The sequence below is a fragment of the Lampris incognitus genome, chromosome 8 (genome assembly GCF_029633865.1).
Source record: "Lampris incognitus isolate fLamInc1 chromosome 8, fLamInc1.hap2, whole genome shotgun sequence".
NCBI classification, from domain to species: Eukaryota; Metazoa; Chordata; class Actinopteri; order Lampriformes; family Lampridae; genus Lampris; species Lampris incognitus.
The window spans coordinates 47,835,798-47,857,363 of NC_079218.1; the positions used below are offsets into that span (position 1 = coordinate 47,835,798).

The window sequence follows — 21,566 nt, forward strand, 5'->3', positions numbered from 1 at the left end:
TTGTACACCAGAATTTTTGCTCTGGCCTGAAGGTCGTGGTTTTTAAAAACCCTTTTACTCAATCTTGAGAAAGCCTGGCTGGCATTACTGAGACAATAGTTATTTTGATGCCAATGTGGCTTTGGAGGAGAGAAGGCTGCCAAGATTTGGGGACTGTTCCAGGTTTTCTAGTCTGGTGTTGTCTACAGAGATGGATGGGGCTGGTAGAGGATATGGGTCTTTTTTATGTTAATGGCCAGGCCAAGCTGCTTGTATGCCTTTGCCAAGGCGTCCAGCATGATCTGTAGTCCCTCTTTTATGAGGGACACTAAGGCGTTGTCATCGGCGTACTGCAGCTCAATGATGGATGTGGTGGTGGTTTTATTTTTAGCCCTGAACCTGTTAATGTTCAGAAGATTCCCAGTTCTGCGCACGGTTTTGACTCCCTGAGGAAGATTGGGACCTACGTACGAGGTGGAGGATGGTGGCAGTGACGACAGAGAACAGGGTTGGGACAATGACACAGCCTTGTTTAACTCCTGTGTAGACCTTGAAGGACTCGGTCTCATCTGCATAACTGCAGAGTACTGCAGCTGACATATTGTTATGTAGTAGTTATAGTACTCTGATATATTTGTCAGGACAGCCTATTTTTGACAGAACTAGCCAGCGGGCGGTTTATGGAATCAAAGGCTTTGGTTAGTTTATAAAGGCCATGCACAACGGTTAATTCTGTTCCTGGGCTTGAGCTGGCGAGTAGTAAAAATCCTGCCCATGGTCCCGGTTTAAAAGGTCCTGGTAGTGCTCGTTCCACGTGTCCTCGATTAACTCGTCTGTTAGCAGTGTGTGTGCATCTTTGGAGTGAAGGGGTCTTAGATGGCGGTGACTGGGGCCATATATTGCTTTGTTAGTGTTGAAGAAGTCTCTAGTATCCCAAGAGTCTGCAAGGTGTTGGAACTCAAGGGCCCTCTTCGTCCACCACTGGTTCTTCAATACCTTAACCTGACTTTGGATGGCTGGCTTTGCTGTTGCATGGGCAGCACATTTATTTTGGCAGTTGATTTCATTCTGCCAGATGGTAAAGTCTTGCCTCTTTAAGTTGATTAACCATTGAATTTCCATGTCATTCTCATCAAACCAATCTTGGTGGTTCTTCGTCTTAGGTCCAAAAGTGGTTTTACAGGTACCAGTGATTGCAGTTCTGAGCATATCCCATTGGCTTTCAATATTATCTGGATACTGCTTGGGCATTGATATATTGAGCATGGCCTGGAGTGGTTGACGACAGGAGCTATCAGTTCGAGGTTGAGCTTTGCTTTTTCTGCCCCCTTCTTTTCTGGTGAAGATAGATGGACAGCGTGGAGCATATAAGGCCGTGGTCAGTGAAGCAGTCATCTGCGCTGATCATCACTCTGGTGATAAGTACCTCTCACCGGCCTCTTTGACAGACAATAATGTAGTCAATGAGGTGCCAAATGTTAGAGCGAGGGTGCCTCCAGGTTGTTTTAAATTCATTCTTCTGGTGATAAGAGTGTGTTGGTGATGGTTAGGCTGTGTTTTGAGCATGCTGTGAACAGCAGGATGCCATTGGAGTTTGTGTTTCCAATTCCTTCCTGGCCAATTATGCCTTGCCACAAGTTGTAATTTCGCCCCACTCCAGCATTGAAATCTCCAAGCAGGATTAGCTTATCCTCCTTGGAGACTTTGGTGAGAACATTGTCCAGATCAGCATAGAAGGTCTCCTTTACTTCATCTTGTGAGTCAAGTGTTGGAGCATATGCACTGATGACGGTGATGCTTTGGTTATTTAAAAGTGCCAGTCATATTATCATCAGGCATTCATTGATGCCGAGAGGAAAATCAGTAAGGTGGCAAATGAGGCTGTTTTTGATGGCAAAGCCCACACCGTGGAGCCTCAGCTCATCAGCTACTTTTCCTTTCCAGAAGAAAGTGTAACCATCCTTCTCCTCTTTCAGCTGCCCTTGGTCAGCCAATTGGGTTTTAGGGAGTGCAGCAATATCAATCGGGAATCTCCTCAGCTAAGGCGGTGATGACAGTATGCCATCACTGGATTGTTTGTCCATGAGGGTTTGTATGTTCCAGGCTCGAAATATACGAGTTTCTGAACTTATGGGGGTGATCCCTCGGAATGTGGTGGTCCAGACAGGAGGTATGAGGCAAAGTACGTTAAGGGCACCTTATCTAGCCCCTCCCCAACTGGGGTGAACAGAGCGGATCCTAAATAGGGCTGCTCAGTCGTGGGAGCAGCAGCCGAGAAGCCCTCAGCCTCAGTCCTAGGGATTAGCGACTGATCATACACCCACCACCTGTGTGCAAGGTTGTGGCTAGGGGCCGCCAGACATCACTGTCCTGCCCCCGTCGCCTCTTCTTGATTGCCACAGGGCTTTGACCCATGATGGTTATGGGTTGATTCCCTTGTGGGAGGATGCCTATGCGTGACAGGTTTTTACGTGGAGAGGCTGACGTGCCTGAAGCCACTACACGTCCCTTGGCAGGGGGTGGCCAGAGTCCGATGGCATGGAGAACCAAGACGATTGAGGACCCCTCTGTGTTTTAGCCTTAATCCGCCTTCACTGCTGCTGTGACCTGGAAACATCTTCCGCCAGTTCTGCTATTGAGGTGTTTGCTGGATTGCGCTCCCCCTTGACCTATCCGCCTTAGGTGACACTACCAGGAGCCAAGCTCCGGACGGCATACCTCTTGAGATCATTAGTACATGCAAGATTCTCCACCATGGCACTAGGAGAAGACACACACACATATTAACACACACACACACACACACTCAACAAAGATCTGCTACACTTACACCACACATTTCTTAGTAGAAAATGATGGCTTCATCTTTGCCTCTTATACAGCTGCTTTTGTCGTCTTACTGCATATGCAAATTCCTTTTTAATGTCTTTAAAGTCCATCAATTTAGCCCGTTCACATTATGTGGCAATACTTGCCATTAACACTGCTTATCTTTAGGATGAACATGATTAGTTCTGGCCTCAATGCCCCCCCCACCCAAGCAGCAGGATCCCAGAGAGCTCCCCCCCCCCCTTATGGGTGGCCCTGGTGCATGCAAATGGGAGGGAACTTGCTCATCCTCTGTGCTGCAGAGGGTAAACACATTTTCATTGAACTGAGCCAAACCTATTTATAATGTAAACATTTAATAACTGGCAAAGAAAAAGACCATCGTCACGGATGTGACAGGCAGAAAGGAGCAGTAATGACACTATGACTGCCGAGCCTACGCTATCTTGCTGCTAGATATGGCCTAGTTTAGCTGCTTTTGATACGTTTAGCGCAAGAAATCTTAATGTCACAGGGAGGAGAAATAGGCCAAACTAAAGGCAGAAAGCAAATTTATTTTGCTGACCAGTTGGAAAAATGTGCAGGTCAAAAGTAAAATGGATTTCTCCCCCCCCCCCCCAACAGCACAACGTGTCATGGCAAAGTCAAAGAATTTATTATCTGTCAACCCAGATAAAACTCAGAGACACATGCGATTGATTACATTCCCTTACTCAAAACCTTAAATCAACGTTTTTATCTCTCCTCTTTCTCTTTTTCTCTGCTACTCTCTCTCTCTCGCACTCTCCCTCAAAGGTGGAGGATGTCAATGACAACGCCCCTCTGACCTCTGACCCTATCTACCACCCGGTTGTGATGGAGAACTCTCCCAAAGATGTGTCGGTCATCCGTATTCAGGCGCAGGACCCCGACCTCACCGCCACGCCCAGTCGTCTCAGTTACCGCATCACTGCCGGGAACCCGCAGAACTTCTTCTCTATCAACCCCAAAACAGGTAGCTCAGCAGAGGAATGCGCCTAAAGTCATCCGGGTTATGAGACAGGAAGTGAACTGGGCAATCTGCTTGGCAGTGCAAAGCAGTATTACACACTGCCCAGTAAGGAAGTTATACAACTTATATGGCGTCCGGGTAGCATAGCGGTCTATTCCATTGGCCTTCCAGCACGGGGATTGTTGGTTTGTTACCTCCAGCTTGGTCCTGCACTAGCACCTCCTCTGTTTGGTCTGGGGCGCCTGTCCGGGGGGGGGGACTTGGGGGAATAGCGTGATCCTCCCACGCGCTACGTCCCCCTGGTGAAACTCCTCACTGTCAGGTGAAGAGAAGTGGCTGGCGACTCCACGTGTATCGGAGGAGGCATGTGGTAGTCTGCAGCCCTCCCCGGATTGGCAGAGGGGGGTGGAGCAGAGACCGGGACAGCTTGGAAAATGGAGTAATTGGCCAAGTATAATTGGGGGAGGGTTAAAAAAAAACCCCAAAAAATCATATTTATAATTATCCATCATCCATCCATTCTGAACCGCTTATCCTGATAATAATTTAATTTAATTTAAAATTTTAATTTACGTTTATATCATATAATATTTACATATAGATTCATTAATTTAATTATATTTATCTATATTTATTATTTATTTATATTATATTTATTCATTATATTACATTATATTTATAGTATATTATAGCTATAAAATCTATAATAAGAAGCTAAACGTATACGGCACTTCTCAAACGCAGGGTATGAAGTGCTTTGAAAAGAGAAATTCAAAATCGACATACACAACAGACACGCGATATACTACAAGAGGACGCTGAGTACGGTAGCCTGAGATCCTGACCACATCAGTCCAGAAGCGGGGTGGGGGGTGGGGGGGCGTGGGGGCTCCGGACCACAAAATTCCCGTCGACTCCTCTGAAACCGGTGAAACCCAAGTAATTTCTCTGTATGTCCTGCGTGTATCTGTGCTAGACTCTGCACAGGGCCAAGCTCCTCCGCTGCAGCTCAACTGGCTTCAGTTCCCACGCAGTCAAATCAAGGGAGTTTTGCACCCCACGCTGCAGAAGACGGGCATTTAGGGCCGCGAGGACAAAAGCCTTTTGATATGCAATGGAGGAACTTCTTGCGGAAATTCGGTCATTAAAGCTACGCTACACGAGTCCAAAGCTCTTCCCGATTACTACTCCGAGGAACTGCTTAATTACTCCTTATGAGTCGACTGTGCTGTTTGCTTAAGACTTGCTCCCGCTCGGGTTCTCCGAATAAGCTCCGAACACAAGCTGGGACGGGGTGAACAGGGCAGTATTGATTCCGGCAGACACGCCAGCAGCCATCACGCACTCGGCGATACGCAGGGACTTGCCAGCTCGCACAGGCCCGCTCTCCACCACACCACGCCGGAGTCTCTCGGTGCTTCAGGACACTTTACGATGGCCAGGGGTTCGAGTAAGATACTGGCTAAATGGCCCATACGCCCCTAACCGGTTGTCACGAGCTGCAACATACGCTGTGCAAGGCCTCTTATATCCACTACCCCTGGTGCTGTTGAGACAGTCGCAGCAGAGCTACACACAAGCGTGTGTGTTTTTATGTTAAAAAAACACCTTTGTGGGGGGCGTCCGGGTGGCGTGGCGGTCTATTCTGTTGCCTACCAGCACAGAGATCGCCGGTTCGAATCCCCGTCTTACCTCCGGCTTGGTCGGGCGTCCCTACAGACACAATTGGCCGTGTCTGCGGGTGGGAAGCCGGCTGTGGGTACGTGTCCTGGTCGCTGCAGTAGCGCCTCCTCTGGTCGGTCGCGGCGCCTGTTCAGGGGGGGAGGGGGAACTGGGGGGGGGGGGATAGCGTGATCCTCCCACGCGCTACGTCCCCCCGGTGAAACTCCTCACTGTCAGGTGAAATGAAGCGGCTGGCGACTCCACATGTATGGGAGGAGGCATGTGGTAGTCTGCAGTCCGAGGGGATGGAGCAGCGACTGGGAAAGCTTGGAAAATAGGGTGCAGTAGCGCCTCCTCTGGTCGGTCAGGGCGCCTGTTCAGGGGGGGAGGGGGAACTGGGGGGGGGGAATAGCGTGCTCCTCCCACGCGCTACGTCCCCCCGGTGAAACTCCTCACTGTCAGGTGAAACGAAGCGGCTGGCGACTCCACATGTATGGGAGGAGGCACGTGGTAGTCTGCAGCCCTCCCCGGGATCGGCAGAGGGGGCGGAGCAGCGACCGGGACGGCTGGGAAGAGTGGGGTAATTGGCCAAGTACAGCTGGGGGTAAAAAGGGCAGGAAACCTGTGGGTATTGTGTGCCTCTGATGTTATAAGCGTGTTTGGGTTGGGAGCGTCTCAAGCCATCCGAGCCCTTTCTGTCCGTCTCTGTCAAGAAAATAAAATAGAGTCAAGACTTTCAGCGTTTTGTTGTAGGCCTACTCGTTAATTCATTTCCGGGGACCTCTGTCTCCAGAGATGGACGACACCCCTGATCACACCGTGATGAACGAGCTTCCACTGCAAACATGAGCGATCGGTTGTCACCATCTGCTGCGGCTCCCGGCTCCCAGAGCCTCCTCGCTATGCAAGCATCCACCAGCATACCAAAAAAGGCCTCACATACGTATATATTCCATATAAACATGCACGTATTACTACGGTCTGAAGACTGTAGTAATACGTGCCGCTGTGTAATGGACAGCACGGCTGAACCAACAGTACTCATCAGGCTTATTTATTCTCGTACGGACCCAGAAATCACACGGTGATTCGCTCAATGCGGATTTATTTCACTCACGCCGGCAGTAAAATATTCAGGAGCGGTTTAGATCCATTCGCACGCCGCTAGAGAAACCTCATTACTTATCCCCCTCTTTCAAAAATGGGGATGAATAATGAGGTTCCGCCACCCGCCGTCCGGACCGAATCGGGATGAATGGCGAGACGTCTCCGAACTGAACCCTAGCGCCCGGTGAACAGATTTAAACCTCCCCTGCACATATGGAGATCCAGCCTCCCGCGTCTACGGGATCGCAACGGACGCCCCCACGGGCCCTGGGGTTCAAGGCCCGGCGGTCCTTTCCCTCGTCTCCCCCTCTTGCCTCTGTCTTCATAGACAATTCAATCACTGAAAGCGAGTGCACTGCTTCCAGCCTCCTTCATCCCGCCCATCAAACCACTATTGAGTACAGTTGTGTTGTCACCTTGAGCCTCCACGACATGAGCCATTCTTTTCAGTAGGGATGCGCCGATATCGCTCCATCACCGCAGACACTGATACAGATCCAAGCCATTACTTTTGCTGAGCAGTGCAGACTTAGTCCATTAGCTTGAGGTTAATGGCCAAAATAATCGAGACGGAATCCATTTTTTTCATCATTCAAAGAAAATAAATAAAATAAAGGCTTCCGTGAGTCGAAACTGGAGGCAGATCGGTGCAGCATCAGCAGCAATGTGGACGTTGTACCGGACCGTTGTGGTGAAGAGGGAGCTGAGCCGGAAGGCAAAGCTCTCAATATACCAGTCAATCTTTGTTTCCTCCGTAGGGCGTCTGGGCTCAGCCTTAGCGATAGGGTGAGGCACTCGGACATCCGGAGGGAGCTCGGAGTAGAGCCGCTGCTCCTTCACGTCGAAAGGAGCCAGTTGAGGTGGTTCGGGCATCTGATTAGGATGCCTCCTGGGCGCCGTCCTTTGGAGGTTTTCCGGGCACGTCCAACTGGGAGGAGACCCCGGGGCTACATGTCCAGTCTGGCCTGGGAAGGCCTTGGGATTCCCCAGGAGGAGCTGGAGGGCGTTGCTGCCACCACGACCCGACCCCAGAGAAGCGGCTGAAGATGAGATGAGACGAGACGAGACGAGACGAGACGAGACGAGACGAGTCAAACTAGAGTAAATCAAGTCATCTTACTTTTATTGATGACTTGTTACTCGTGACTTCTGATATCGTATCTTAGTCTTGGGTAAAATCTCCGACACCGACGCTCCATTTTATCCTGGTATCAGCCCAATATCCGATACCAGAATCGGCATCGGCGTTATCTCCACTTTGTGCACACCCGCCGCTGCACCCGTCTTCAGTTGGTTTCCTGCCATTTCTGGAAAAGAAGTCATGTGCATTTCAAAGCGAGATGTTTTTGCAACCCCGGGACATTTGAGTTTGAAGGGCTTACGATAACCGCCCTCAAAACGTGCCGAAGTGCAAGCCGGTGTGAGTCTTGCATGTGCAGACATGATGTGACAGCGTGCCGACACACTCCGAGCATGTGAGCGAGGCTGACCCCCGTTGGGGATGAAGACGGAACAAATTCATGTTGACACTGAGTGTTGGATGCGGTGCTTCCTGTAAAAGCATTTGTGCAAAGAGCTGTCACAGAGTCACTGCTATCTGTGACCTTTTTATCACAGCGTTGTATTGATTTGCGTGTTTGTTCATCCAGCATAATTAATTTGGCATTTTTTATGTTATTTGTCATTGTTTGCTAAGAAGCTGATCCCATTTTATCCTTTAACAGACATCTTTATTTGTGAATTTGACTATTTATGTGTACTGTTTTGGGCACCGTGATGGACTGGCGGGCCTGTCCAGGGTGTCTCCTCGCCTGCTGCCCAATGACTGCTGGGATAGGCTCCAGCATCCCCCGCGACCCCATATGGATAAGCGGATTGGATAATGGATGGATGGATGTATATTGATTTGATCATGGTAATGGCAATTATGGTTTTGCTTCTGGTTTTCATTGGCTCTTATATATTTTAGCTATTGCCTATAAATGAGCCGTTGTGGTTCTCAGACACATATTGTGGAGCAAATGGTAAAGAGCCAGACTGCCTTGACTGATCAGTGTGACTGACACTACAGTTTATTCAAAGCACAGCATCTCTATGGAGCTCCATGCAGTACTTAAAGTACATAACATTAAGGGCACTGGAGCACTGGGATTTTCCTTTTCACTGGTTTGCATGTGGTGCCCTATTTTTTTACAGCAGGGTTTGTAGATCTGGTGAGAGTTGTGGCTCATTGATTTTTTTTTCTAAATGTGAGTGGTTGGTTTGTGGAGTGTTCTGCTGAGCAAGCCCGCCCAGTCGCCTCCCCTACAGCCTGCGACTGCTGCTATACATTCCCTCCAAATTGGCTTAATTGAAGTGTTAGCCTGCGTAGCTAGCTCAAGGTGACACTGTGATGTATGTGCGCATTAGTGCGTGTGCACGCGGGAGGGTGTATATGTGTGCCTGAGTGTGTTATGCACCATGATTACAGTCTATCTATTGTCTGTTGACTGCACAGACCTTCCGCTGTCACTGAGATGCATCACTTCATTGCATCGTATCAAACACCCTCACACTGCTGAGGCACATTACATTTAACTGTCCTACAGAGAAATCCACACTGCATAGCAGCTCTGAAAACAAACTCTGTCCTTCATGTGTGTGTGCACACGGAGGTACGTCCTCCTGTGCGCACGCTCATGTTTGCGATTCAATTCATCATCAACCCTGTAAGCCGGTATGTCACAGTGTCACCTGCAGGCAGCCTGGTTTAACCCTGGTTGTGTGGATCCCTCTGGTCAAATGGTCAGTATGGCCTGCTGCAACAGACATGTTTTGCCTGGTCAAAGCCATTTTTGGTACTATGTTGGACCCTGGCTGAACTACAAGGGACTCGGAGGAGGTCTGGCCGCTAGACCTTCAGTACGCAGGCCCACCGGTGTGTGGATATCCAACGCCCACGAACAAGCCCCCCAGCTACAGGGTAGACAGCGGCACTGCCTAGTGGATACCTCGGGAGAGGACTAGGCTACGGGGGTAAACCCCTACAGAAAAATCAATGTCTACAGTGTTTTTCTTGCCCTTTCGTATCTAAGTCGTAGAGTACTGCTGGTGTGTTGTGTGTGGCTGCCGCTTCGCCCTCTCGTAGCCCCCCACAACCTTCCCATCCACCCCTGTATGTCTGTGTTATGTTTATCTGTTGTCTTGTTTCACCCCGTTTATTGTAAAGCGACTTTGAGTGTTAGAAAAGTGCTATATAAGTTTGATTTATTATTATTATTATTATGTTCCCTCAGCCCTATTTCATTGAATTTACCTAAACGTAATGTAACCTAACCTACCTTAACTTTGACTTAACCTTAACCACTACCTAACCCTAACCTTAACCCAACACTTACCTTAACCCAACCTTCAGAATGACCCATAACAGTGTTTAACAGCACAGGAAAGACTCTAAACGATACTTTTTTCAACCTGAAATTTGATGACTTTTCCTAGAGTGGCCCCAACATTAGAAAAAGGGAAACATTGTTTTAGTTCATGTTTCCATGAAAGCCGGACACCACCAGGGTACTAAGATTGTAAGCCTCCTACAGACTGCGCGATTTCAGCAGTCCTATGTGTGTATTGCAAGCCACACTGTGCGATACGGATCTAATAAACTCGGGTACGACATCAGGTTTGACGTATGTAGACTGTACGATAACGCCTACTGAATCGCAGGCTACGACGCAGGTCCATATAAACGTCATCAGTGTGCGCGCCGCATCAGCGCGCGTAATCAATCTACGCCGCTGGTAGAGCAACATGGCGCCGAGCAGGGATCGAGTCCTTTCAATAGTCGCCGCAGCTCGCTTTGTTAGCTCGCTTTAGCTCGTTTTGTTAGCTCGTTTTAGCTCATTTTGTTAGCTCGCTTTAGCTCGTTTTGTTAGCTCGCTTTAGCTCGTTTTGTTAGCTCGCTTTAGCTTGTTTTGTTAGCTCGCTTTAGCTCGTTTTGTTATCTCGCTTTAACTCGTTTTGTCTGTTCGCTTTAGCTCGTTTTGTTAGCTCGTTTTAGCTCATTTTGTTAGCTCGCTTTAGCTCGTTTTGTTAGCTCGCTTTAGCTCGTTTTGTTAGCTCGTTTTGTTAGCTCGTTTTAGCACATTTTGTTAGCTCGCTTTAGCTCATTTTGTTAGCTCGCTTTGCTCGTTTTGTTAGCTCGTTTTAGCGCATTTTGTTAGCTCGCTTTGCTCGTTTTGTTAGCTCGCTTTAGCTCGTTTTGTTAGCTCGTTTTAGCTCATTTTGTTAGCTCGCTTTAGCTCGTTTTAGCTCGTTTTGTTAGCTCGCTTTAGCTCATTTTGTTGAATCCATCGCATTTTGGTCACAGATGCTAACAGTCTTTGTTTGCGTTTAGCGCCAGCAAAGATTCTGCGTCGCGTCGATCGGTGCGTCATTTCGTGCTGCATTTCTATTGGTTGGTTAGTAGCAGGGGCGCAACGAGGGGGGGGCTGCAGAGGGTGCAATGCACGCAGGCGCCGTATCAGCGGGGGCGCCAAAAGACCGTACACAAAAAGAAAATATAATTAAAAAATATAACTTGTAACTATATATTCTAATCCAAAATTTTCATCTGAGTAATAATATTTGTAAACATTAAACTTTAAAAAAACAAACAGGCCTATAACCAGAAATTGTTTCCTGTACACTGCACTTTTAGCGCCCCCGCTGATGCGGCACCTGTGTGCATTGCACCCTCTGCACCCCCCGTCGTTGCGCCCCTGGTAGTAGATGTAGGTCGTGGCAGCAGTCACATTGTGAGACGGTCATCATACATTTCTGACACTGTCAGACTTGTTGTCCAGGGTTGTCTTCGTTCGCAAGACCATAATATCGGCCGTCTTTGAACCTGTCTTTGGAGCCACGTTTAGTCGTCTTTCGCCTGAGATCGCACAGTCTGTGTTTGGGTCACGTTTGACCCTATAAAAAGGAGTGGTGTCCACTGATGAAATGCAGTCTTTCTGCACCGTGAAGGGGGACAACCCAGATAGTCACAAAGTTTAGGATGAAGGACAGGTTGCTTCTTCGTGCAAACTAGCTTTGGGGTTTAAAATTAAATGAAGTTGCTTTAATTTAGAGGTTTAATGAAGGCGGGTCATAAAGGACCCTTAAGACAAGGGCGGTATACACAATGTGCGGACAACACAAGGGTTAACTGATAGCTGACCTGTTCAATAGCTAGCCCACAGGGCCGAGGGGACATATGGCTGACCCCCTTTTTACTGGCCATAGACCATCACTCAACATGTTCACTTTTTTTGTTTTTGATTTGCTGTGGGCTTCTGTTTGACATGAGCAACTCTCTGAATTCAAGTTTCAAGTGTTTTCTTTGCCAAATGCGCAGAAGTCCGGCGCTGGCAGGGGTTGTTGGCAGTGGAAGTTCGTCACCGTTTGATCGGTGCAGCTAACAAACTGCTCGGCTGCACGGCCCGTTTTCATGATCTACATACAGAACTATTTCAGGAAGCACATTCAAGTAAAGAACGAGAAGACCATTCTGTTATGTGCTGAATCCTAATCTAGATCTGATCCTGTGGTATTTAGGCTTTTTTTTTGGTTTGTCTCCACCCCTTAAAAACTGCCTTCGATTCACAGGACGGGCCAAGCTTAACAAACTAAACCCCAGCAACTATCAACTCACTTTGGTGTGTGTGTGTGTGTGTGTGTGTGTGTGTGTGTGTGTGTGTGTGTGTGTGTGTGTGTGTGTGTGTGTGTGTGTTACGTAGCCCAGTGTGAGTGAGCAAGCGATATAGTGCTTTTGGAGCAGAGAGAGCGAGAGAGAGAGAGAGAGAGAGAGGAACAGAGCTAGAGGAAGAGAAGAACAGATAGAGGGAGAGAGGAACAGAGTGAGAGAGAGAAGAGAGAAAAGAGAGAGAGAGAGAGAGAGGAACAGAGCTAGAGGAAGAGAAGAACAGAGATAGAGGGAGAGAGGAACAGAGATAGAGGGAGAGAGGAACAGAGATAGAGGGAGAGAGGAACAGAGAGAGAGAGAAGAGAGAAAAGAGAGAGAGAGAGAGAGGAACAGAGCTAGAGGAAGAGAAGAACAGAGATAGAGAGAGAGAGGAACAGAGTGAGAGAGAGAAGAGAGAGAGAGAGGAACAGAGCTAGAGGAAGAGAAGAACAGATAGAGGGAGACAGGAACAGAGATAGAGGGAGAGAGGAACAGAGATAGAGCGAGAGAGGAACAGAGATAGAGGGAGAGAGGAACAGAGTGAGAGAGAGAGGAACAGAGCTAGAGGAAGAGAAGAACAGAGATAGAGGGAGAGAGGAACAGAGCGAGAGAAAAGAGAGAGAGAGAGGAACAGAGCTAGAGGAAGAGAAGAACAGAGATAGAGGGAGAGAGGAACAGAGATAGAGGGAGAGAGGAACAGAGCGAGAGAAAAGAGAGAGAGAGAGGAACAGAGCTAGAGGAAGAGAAGAACAGAGATAGAGGGAGAGAGGAACAGAGATAGAGGGAGAGAGGAACAGAGCGAGAGAAAAGAGAGAGAGAGAGGAACAGAGCTAGAGGAAGAGAAGAACAGAGATAGAGGGAGAGAGGAACAGAGATAGAGGGAGAGAGGAACAGAGCGAGAGAAAAGAGAGAGCGAGAGAGAGGAACAGAGCGAGAGAGAACAGAGATAGAGGGAGAGAGGAACGGAGCGAGAGAGAGAAGAGAGAAAAGAGAGAGAGAGAGGAACAGAGCTAGAGGAAGAGAAGAACAGAGATAGAGGGAGAGAGGAACAGAGAGAAGAGAGAGAGAGAGAGAGAGAGAGAGAGAGAGAGAGAGAGAGAGAGAGAGAGAGAGAGAGAGAGAGAGAGAGAGAGAGAGAGAGAGAGAACAGATCTAGAGGAAGAGAAGAACAGAGATAGAGAGAGAGAGAACAGAGATGAGAGGAACAGACAGAGAGAGAAGGGAGAGAAAAGAAAGAGAGAGAGGAACAGAGCTAGAGGAAGAGAAGAACAGATAGAGGGAGAGAGGAACAGAGCGAGAGAGAGAGAAGAGAGAAAAGAGAGAGAGAGCTAGAGGAAGAGAAGAACAGAGATAGAGGGAGAGAGGAACAGAGCGAGAGAGAGAAGAGAGAGAGAGAGGGAGAGAATGTGTGTGTGTGTGTGTGTGTGTGTGTGTGTGTGTGTGTGTGTGTGTGTGTGTGTGTGTGTGTGTGTGTGTGTGTAACGTAGCCCAGTGTGAGTGAGAAAGAGATATAGTGCTTTTGGAGCAAAGAGAGCGAGAGCAAGAGTGAGAGAGAGGAACAGAGAGAGAGAGAGAGAGAGAGAGAGAGAGAGAGAGAGAGAGAGAGAGAGAGAGAGAGAGAGAGAGAGAGAGAGAGAGAGAGAGAGAGAGAGAGAGAGAGAGTGAACAGAATGACGAAACAAGTGGCGAGAACAGAGAAGATCAGTGAGAACGAAGAGCCGTCCACGGCTGTGATCTCCAGCGGAGGCTGCTGGCATCTCTGAGTAAAAGTCAAGCGTCCAACCATCACCCAGACGACGCTCTTGGATCAAAGCTAATGACGACAGCCCTTCCCCTCTGCCGGGGCGGGGGGCTAGCTCAGTGACCCACAGCTAAAGCTATACGGTGCCATATGACCACGTGCCAAATGTCCCGGCGCCTGCTGGCGCTGCAGGCCACACTCTCCTCAGCTATTTCCATGCAGCTCACACTTGTGTGCACCCCGTGTCGCCGGAGGGAAACACTAATGGTACACCAGAAACCAGAGCACTTATATTAAAATAGCTGAATAGTTCGTTATCTCCAGAGTTGGTTGGGATATGCACTTGGTAAGAGAGGCAATTCGAAGAAATTGGTTGAAGATCAATATTGGGTCTAAATTGAATTTTGTCTGGGAGTTTTAGTCTCAAAACATGTTGAAGGAAATCAAACAGTGGCTCAGAGTCTTTATCGGCTTAATTTGTGCACAGAATCTTTCCATAATTTGAGCCGGAGGGACGCGTGGCCTGTTAGCTCTCTAGGCTGCGAGCTGCACCAGAATAGTAGCCGTTTGCCCTCTCTCTACCTACACCGCAAACAAGACCAGCTTCTCGTTGTTTTGTCTTGTCAAGCCTCGTGAGGATTATCTAGAGATCCTGCTAGTGAACTTTTCTTACCCCACCGGCAGATTTTATTGCTCGTTTCAAGAGAAACCCACTTGTAAACAGGCACAGAAATCACGAAACAAGAAACTTGATTTAATCTGGAATCTTTAATTTTTGAGAGCAATCGTCTCGAAACAAGCCCGCTTTCCTGAGATGAGCATTAATATCTGCCAGTGGGGACATTAAAATTTTACCAGTCATGTCTTGAAATAGGGCGGCGCGGCGGCGCAGTGGTCAGCGCGGTCGCCTCACAGCAAGAAGGGCCTGGCTTCGAACCCCAGGGTTGTCCGACCTTGGGGGTCGTCCCGGGTCGTCCTCTGTGTGGAGTTTGCATGTTCTCCCCGTGTCTGCTTGGGTGTCCTCCCACAGCCCAAAGACATGTAGGCCAGGTGACTCGGCCGTACTACGTTGTCCCTAGGTAGGAATGTGTGTGTGTGGGCCCTGTGATGGTCTGGCGGCCTGTCCAGGGTGTCTCCTCGCCTGGCGCCCAATGACTGCTGGGATAGGCTCCAGCATCCCCACGACCCCGAGAGCAGGATAAGCGCTCTAGATAATGGGTGGACGGATATCTTGAAACAGGCATTAGAAGACTTTAAACGACATAAAACATCTTTATACGCTTATATTTTTGTGAAGTGTAACCCCTACCCTATCGCTCGCCATGTTCCTATCCATTAAAACGTCCAGCAGAGGAATACAACTAACTTTGTTATCCTGCTTGATCTTTAGGGTTGATCGCAACTACGGCGAGGAAGCTGGACAGAGAACAACAGGCAGAGCACTTCTTGGAGGTACAGTGAAATCCGAACAGTGTTTTTATGGGCTTGAGCGGTTATTATTTATCCGTCCCTGCCACCTGTCAAACCCCACCATTAACACAGACAGGATGGAGGACAACCCCGCCGGGCTCTCCAGGCATCATAAACGATGATGAATGGCTGTGGTTTGTGCTTCGGGGTTTAGGATTTCCTAAATGTAATCATCCATCATCGGTTATCTCCTCCATTCAGGACGGGCGCAGGGAGGAGATGAGCTGGCGTGTTCAGTGTTTTATAAGCCCAGACATTGCACACACAGATAGCGCCGTGATTAGCATTTCTGTACAACCCCCCGCCCCCCGCCCCGCCCCCCCGTCCCCCTCCTCCGCCCTGCATACAGATGAACCGGATAATAAGAGGCCCTCGACATTTGAGGCAAGAACAAACTTTTACTTCCCCGGCCTTTCCCCACCACTTATTAAACTCTGCTGGATCTACATGCGCTGTGCCCTTCTACAAAATTGAGCGGAATAAGTACGAGCTCTGAGACCTCCCCTCAGCGTCTCGGCTTTGTCTTTACGTTATTACCCGGAGGACTGATCCATCCGGCTGTCCGAGCTCAACAGCCTTCGCTCTACAGCTTTGCTCAGTGAGTGAAAGTCCACTTAGTTCAGTCAGAACCAGGTCCATGCCAATACATTAAAGAAGGGAAGTAGCAGAACGAGGAAGAGAAATAAAGCAAATCACACGGATTAGAGGGAATCTTCCCAGGAAGAAGGGTCATATCAAACGGGAGGTGGGGAGGGGTGGTGGTGGGGGGGGTGAAAGGTCCGTGCTGGTATGGTGTCGCCGGTGGGGAGCCGGGTATTTTAAGTAAATTAAACCCTCCTGGATGTTTGGGGATGTCAATAGAAATGCAACTAAGCGATTTGTCACGCACGCCACCCTCTCTACCCGGCCTGCTTGTCCGTGGTTAAGAGTCTAGCGATACGTCGGGCTGGCCGCCCTTGCAGTCAACCTGATCTGATTGAATTGATCAGTGATCGGACCTTTGCCTTTGCCTCCAGGGGATCAATAACACAAAGAGATTCCCTGTGAGTCCGGCTACACGTGGCCTCGCCACCACGGGGACTGCCTGGCAAGGGGGGAGCCTGGGACCTAGTCGCTCTGATCCCTTTTCCGTTTGTATGTCAGCACTTCAGCAATGCTGCCAGAGCTGACCTATGTGCATGAATAAAGGCCCGTGTAATGTCATGACGGGTGGTCTGCTTCTGCATAACTATGGTATTTCGTAACTTAACACGTGTGTGTCTACGATTCAGCTGTGTGTGTGTGCTTGTGTGCGCGCCCAGGTTACGGTGATAGATGGCCCAGTGACCACCCGCCAGTCCACCGTGTGGGTCATAGTTCACATCGAGGACGAGAACGACAACCCGCCCACCTTCCCAGAGATCACCTACCGCATCAGCCTTCCGGAGCGAGACCGCAACAAGCGCGGCGACCCGATCTACCGCGTGTTCGCCTACGACCGTGACCTGGGAGCCAACGGCAACATCACCTACAGCATCGTCGACGGCAACGAGGAGGAGAAGTTTACCATCGACCCCAGGACCGCCATGGTGTCATCGAAGAAGATGGTCACGGCGGGGAGCTTCGATATTCTCACAGTGAGATTCATTCCCGAGTCTAATGCCTTTCCACTCTAAAGCTGGATCCTCTCTCTGTCTCTGGTTCAGTGGAGGTCAAATCCATTTAAACATGACAGCTTTCAGCTGTAAATAGAGGTTTTGAGATGACACATTATTGACAGTACAATGATACGAGTTGGAAAAGGTAGCCTTGTCTCGTGCCTCACAGTTTGTGGATTTTCTAAAAAAAAAAAAAATTTTTTTTGCAGTTCTTTTCTTTTTTTTGCCACCTCCCCTTTTTTTTGTAGACCCCTCACAGTAGATAATGCAATATTAATTATAATAAAAAAAATTATTCATTCTTGCCACTGAGAAATATGAACTGCTTGCTAATTAAGAAGAAGGTGGAGTTATTTTTAGGAACCTTTTGGTGAGGGGTGGAATATTAACATCGCACCTATTCATCTTGTGATCTGACAAGTGATTAGTCAAGGTGAATACTTTGCTGGTAAAAGTTTGCGTTATTTTGGGGCGACGGCGTTGTTATTTGGTTCCTGAGCCGGCGAGAAGGCCTTTTTGAGCCAGTGGGGTCAACTGTCTTGTTAGTCTATAAAAATGCAGACACTTGGTCAGATGCTGTAAGTGTGAGTCTTTGGGCAGAGCAGGCACATTCAGAGAGAAGTCTCATCCTCTTTAAGTCTCATCAGTATTCAAGGTGGGAGGGAGGAGACGAGGCTTCTTTGGGATGCCAGGGCTTACTTTACAATCTTCTTTATGCTGTATTCACGCAAAACGCTACATGTTGCTTTTTCTCTGGCTACTAAACAGCTATCCTGACCAGGTCACTCGAGTAGCGCCACACCTTCTTACCGACAAGTGTGTTTGACGACACCATTTACATGGCATTAGCATTAGCATTAGCATTAGCAACTGCGACCCAGTGTTTTCGAAGCAAATAAACCACCCCCCCCCTCCTCTTTTCTCCCCAATTTTTTACTTGGCCAATTACCCCACTCTTCCGAGTCGTCCCGGTCGCTGCTCCACCCCCCTCTGCCGATCCGGGGAGGGCTGCAGACTACCACATGCCTCCTCCCATACATGTGGAGTCGCCAGCCGCTTCTTTTCACCTGACAGTGAGGAGTTTAACCAGGGGGCACGTAGCGCGTGGGAAGATCACGCTACTCCCCCCCAGTTCACCCGAACAGGCGCCTCGACCGACCAGAGGAGGCGCTAGTGCAGCGACCAAGACACATACCCACATCCGGCTTCCCACCCGCAGACACGGCCAATCGTGTCTGTAGGGACGCCCGACCAAGCCGGAGGCAACGCGGGGATTCGAACCACCGATTTTCACGTTGGTAGGCAACGGAATAAGCCGCTACCCTACCCGGATGCCCCTAAGCGAATAAAAACTTACCAGAGACTCCCAACAACTCAGCGGATCCTCTGGCCACATCAGCTTCTTCTTCTTATTTCAGTCTCTGTACGATATAACTTGGGACACGGAGAAACAGCACAAAAAAACACAACGCGTCCACCATTTTGTTTTCCCCAGTGTGTCGTTATCCCAAACGCAAATGATTGGCTGTCACTTCGGGCGACTTTGTGGCACGAGTTGTATATTGCTCAGCTCTCGCGACAAAGCAGCTCAGAGCCACCGCGCCGCGTGCCACGGCTCCCCGCTGGCTTCTGATTCGTTCTTGTTGCCCTGCCCCGTGCGAACAAGGCGTCGCGAGCCGTAGCAGCAACACCTGCGTTTAATAGGCGACAGCAGAACCAAATGTGTTGTTAAACCCTTAAGACTGAATTAAGCTATGAATAACCTCCTGCACTTACTTATGTAGCGCTTCCTTGCCCATAATGCCTAAAGAGCAGCACCCTGAGTTTCGAAATCTGCAACTGATAAGTTGGATAATTTAAACACTGTTCTAATGATTAACCTCCTGGAAAATAAAATGTTTAATCTAATTAAGCTATGTTGTTTACTAACTTCCTGAATTGGTATAAAGGAGCTTCAGGGGAGTATATTACAATTAATAGAATATTTATTCATACCAAAATAAATACAGCAAATACAATACCTCCTCTCATATGCCCTGGTAATGCCAAGATTACCTTACACATGAAACAACTGATGGTGTTGAGCCAGAGTGAACAGAATTTATGCATCTACATATATGTATTTATTTATACCCATAGCTATCTATCTATCTATCTATCTATCTATCTATCTATCTATCTATCTATCTATCTATCTATCTATCTATCTATCTATCTATCTATCTATCTATCTATCTATCTATCTATCTATCTATCTATCTATCTATCTATCTATCTATCTATCTATCTATCTATCTATACAAAGAAAATTGAGGTAGATTAACATCTTGGTGGTAACGTTATGTTTTTATTTTTTTACAGCTATATTAAGCCAACTAATAAGGAGGCAGTGTTATATTATGAAAGCTGTGTTTTATAGCCTACGTTTGTTTTGTTTTTCATCAGATAATGATAAGATAAAATCTCGTGTGAAATAAGTTTGACCAAATTAATAAAAATGATCAGTTTTGGCTAGACTAGATTGACTGAAATGCTCAATACAATCTGATGGCTAAAAAAAAAGAAGAAGATAAAATTATATGTTTTCTTGACTAAAATTATACTAAAAGGTATGGTGTTCTTTGAATAAGGTAAGATTAAAACGCCCAGACTTTTAGTCGATTAAAACTTGACTTAAGAAAAACGGGGATGAGGTTGACTAAATATGATAAAAACTAGCAGGGACATTTGATACGGGACTAAGATTAAATTTTTTAAAAAATAGCTGACAAAATGAACACTAGTTCAAACAAAGGTTATATTAGACATTTCTTTACTTCTACCACTCAGTACATTAAACACATTTCGTCACATTTTCTAAAGGTCAAAATGAAAAGAAAAAAAGTTTTAGGGAGGAATATGGGGAGACACTGAAAAACAATTAAAAACTTTGGGAGAAGGTTCATTTTTACTGATTTGATTCTACCAGTTAATGATCGTGGCAGGCTACTCCATCTATTGAAATCAAGTTTCGTTGATTTAGCAGTGGGGTGAGATTTGCTGTGTAAAGAGAGGAGAGGGAGTGAGTAATTGTAATACCAATATATTTAAAACCTGACTAGGATAAGTGAAATGGGATTGAAGCTTGTTGAATTTGGAGAGCTTTCTTTCTCATTGATGGGGAAGCATTCACTCTTATCAAAGTGTAATTTGTATCCAGAAAACGACCCAAAATCTTCAAGGAGTGAGACAATTGTTAATGTGCAAGATTCAGTGTCAGTTAAGTACACCAATAAATCTGCATACAAAGCCACATGGTGCTCAACCCCTCCTCTTCTCACACCTTGCAATAATGATGAAGTCCGTAGAGCTATGGGAAGTGGTTTAATGGCTATAGCGAAAAGCAGTGGGGCTAGGGGCCACCCCTAACGAGTTCTCCTGGAGCGATTAATAGAACGACCAAGACGGTCACTAAGACTGTTTTGGATTTTCTAAGCTTAATAACTTTGTGAAAGAAAAATTTATACAGACCTGCCGCTCCCCGAATTCTCCTAAAATTGCATATATTTGTATTTAAAATTAGTTTTAGATCAATTGCACACAAAAGTTATAAGATCTACCTAAAACGACCATGAGCAGTCAAAATGGCTGCTTTGTAATTTGCGCGTGATCGTGTGTGTCATGTCACTTTTTATGACATGTTTTGGTCGCATCATTTCCTTCGCAAAGCTCATTGCTCTGTCCTAGAAAAATAGCGTTCTCCAGTGCAGAGAAATATTCTAAATTTGATTTTTGATTATTGCCAACATGTCTGGTGGACGACACCATTACAGACGCAGCATGACTACCACCGACGCATTGCAGTATTTACAGGCGTTGGACAGCGGCCATTTTAAATTGTTTGAAAAATAGTATTAAAAGTTGTTAAAATGTTAATTGTGGTGTCAGTTCGTTTCATGACAGACATACTAACATATGTAAGGCATTAATATCTCAATTGGGTATTTATCTTGACAGAATATAGAGTTTAAAAACCGTGGCGGTCAAAATGACCGCTCACGGTCGTTCTAGTAGTTCTAGTAGTTGTTTGGGACTGTTTTAATGTTTATTTTCAGTTCTTTTTTACATTTCATATTTTATAGACCTTGTTAAATTTGTTAGAATAGCAATATGTGCTTTCCGTTTTGTTTTTCAGGTAATATTTTCACTTTTTCAACTTTACTATTCAAATTCCAACCATGTCTCTCTGAAGTTCAAATTGTTTAAAAATAGTGTTATAGTTGTTAAAATGTTAATTTTGGTGTCAGTCGTTTCCTAACTAACTAATTCATTCCTTTAACATTCCATAATGTAAATTTGATTGACTGACCACCTTTATTACCCTTGGTGTTTGGCACCATTTACCAAAAGAAACAAAAATTAAGGCTTCAGGCACATGTTTGCTATAATAGAATGCATTTGCAATGCGTTTTTGAGATTGATTCA

At 47.1% G+C, this 21,566-nt stretch overlaps 1 protein-coding gene across 1 annotated transcript in view; it reads left to right on the top strand.

Moving 5' to 3' along the window:
* Positions 1 to 21,566, top strand: part of LOC130116428 (protocadherin Fat 3) — a 128,015-nt gene that overhangs the window by 22,868 nt on the left and 83,581 nt on the right. Inside the window, 3 exon segments of the mRNA XM_056284339.1 lie at positions 3,604 to 3,802; positions 15,386 to 15,447; positions 16,767 to 17,081. Coding sequence (XP_056140314.1) covers positions 3,604 to 3,802; positions 15,386 to 15,447; positions 16,767 to 17,081 — 576 coding nt within the window.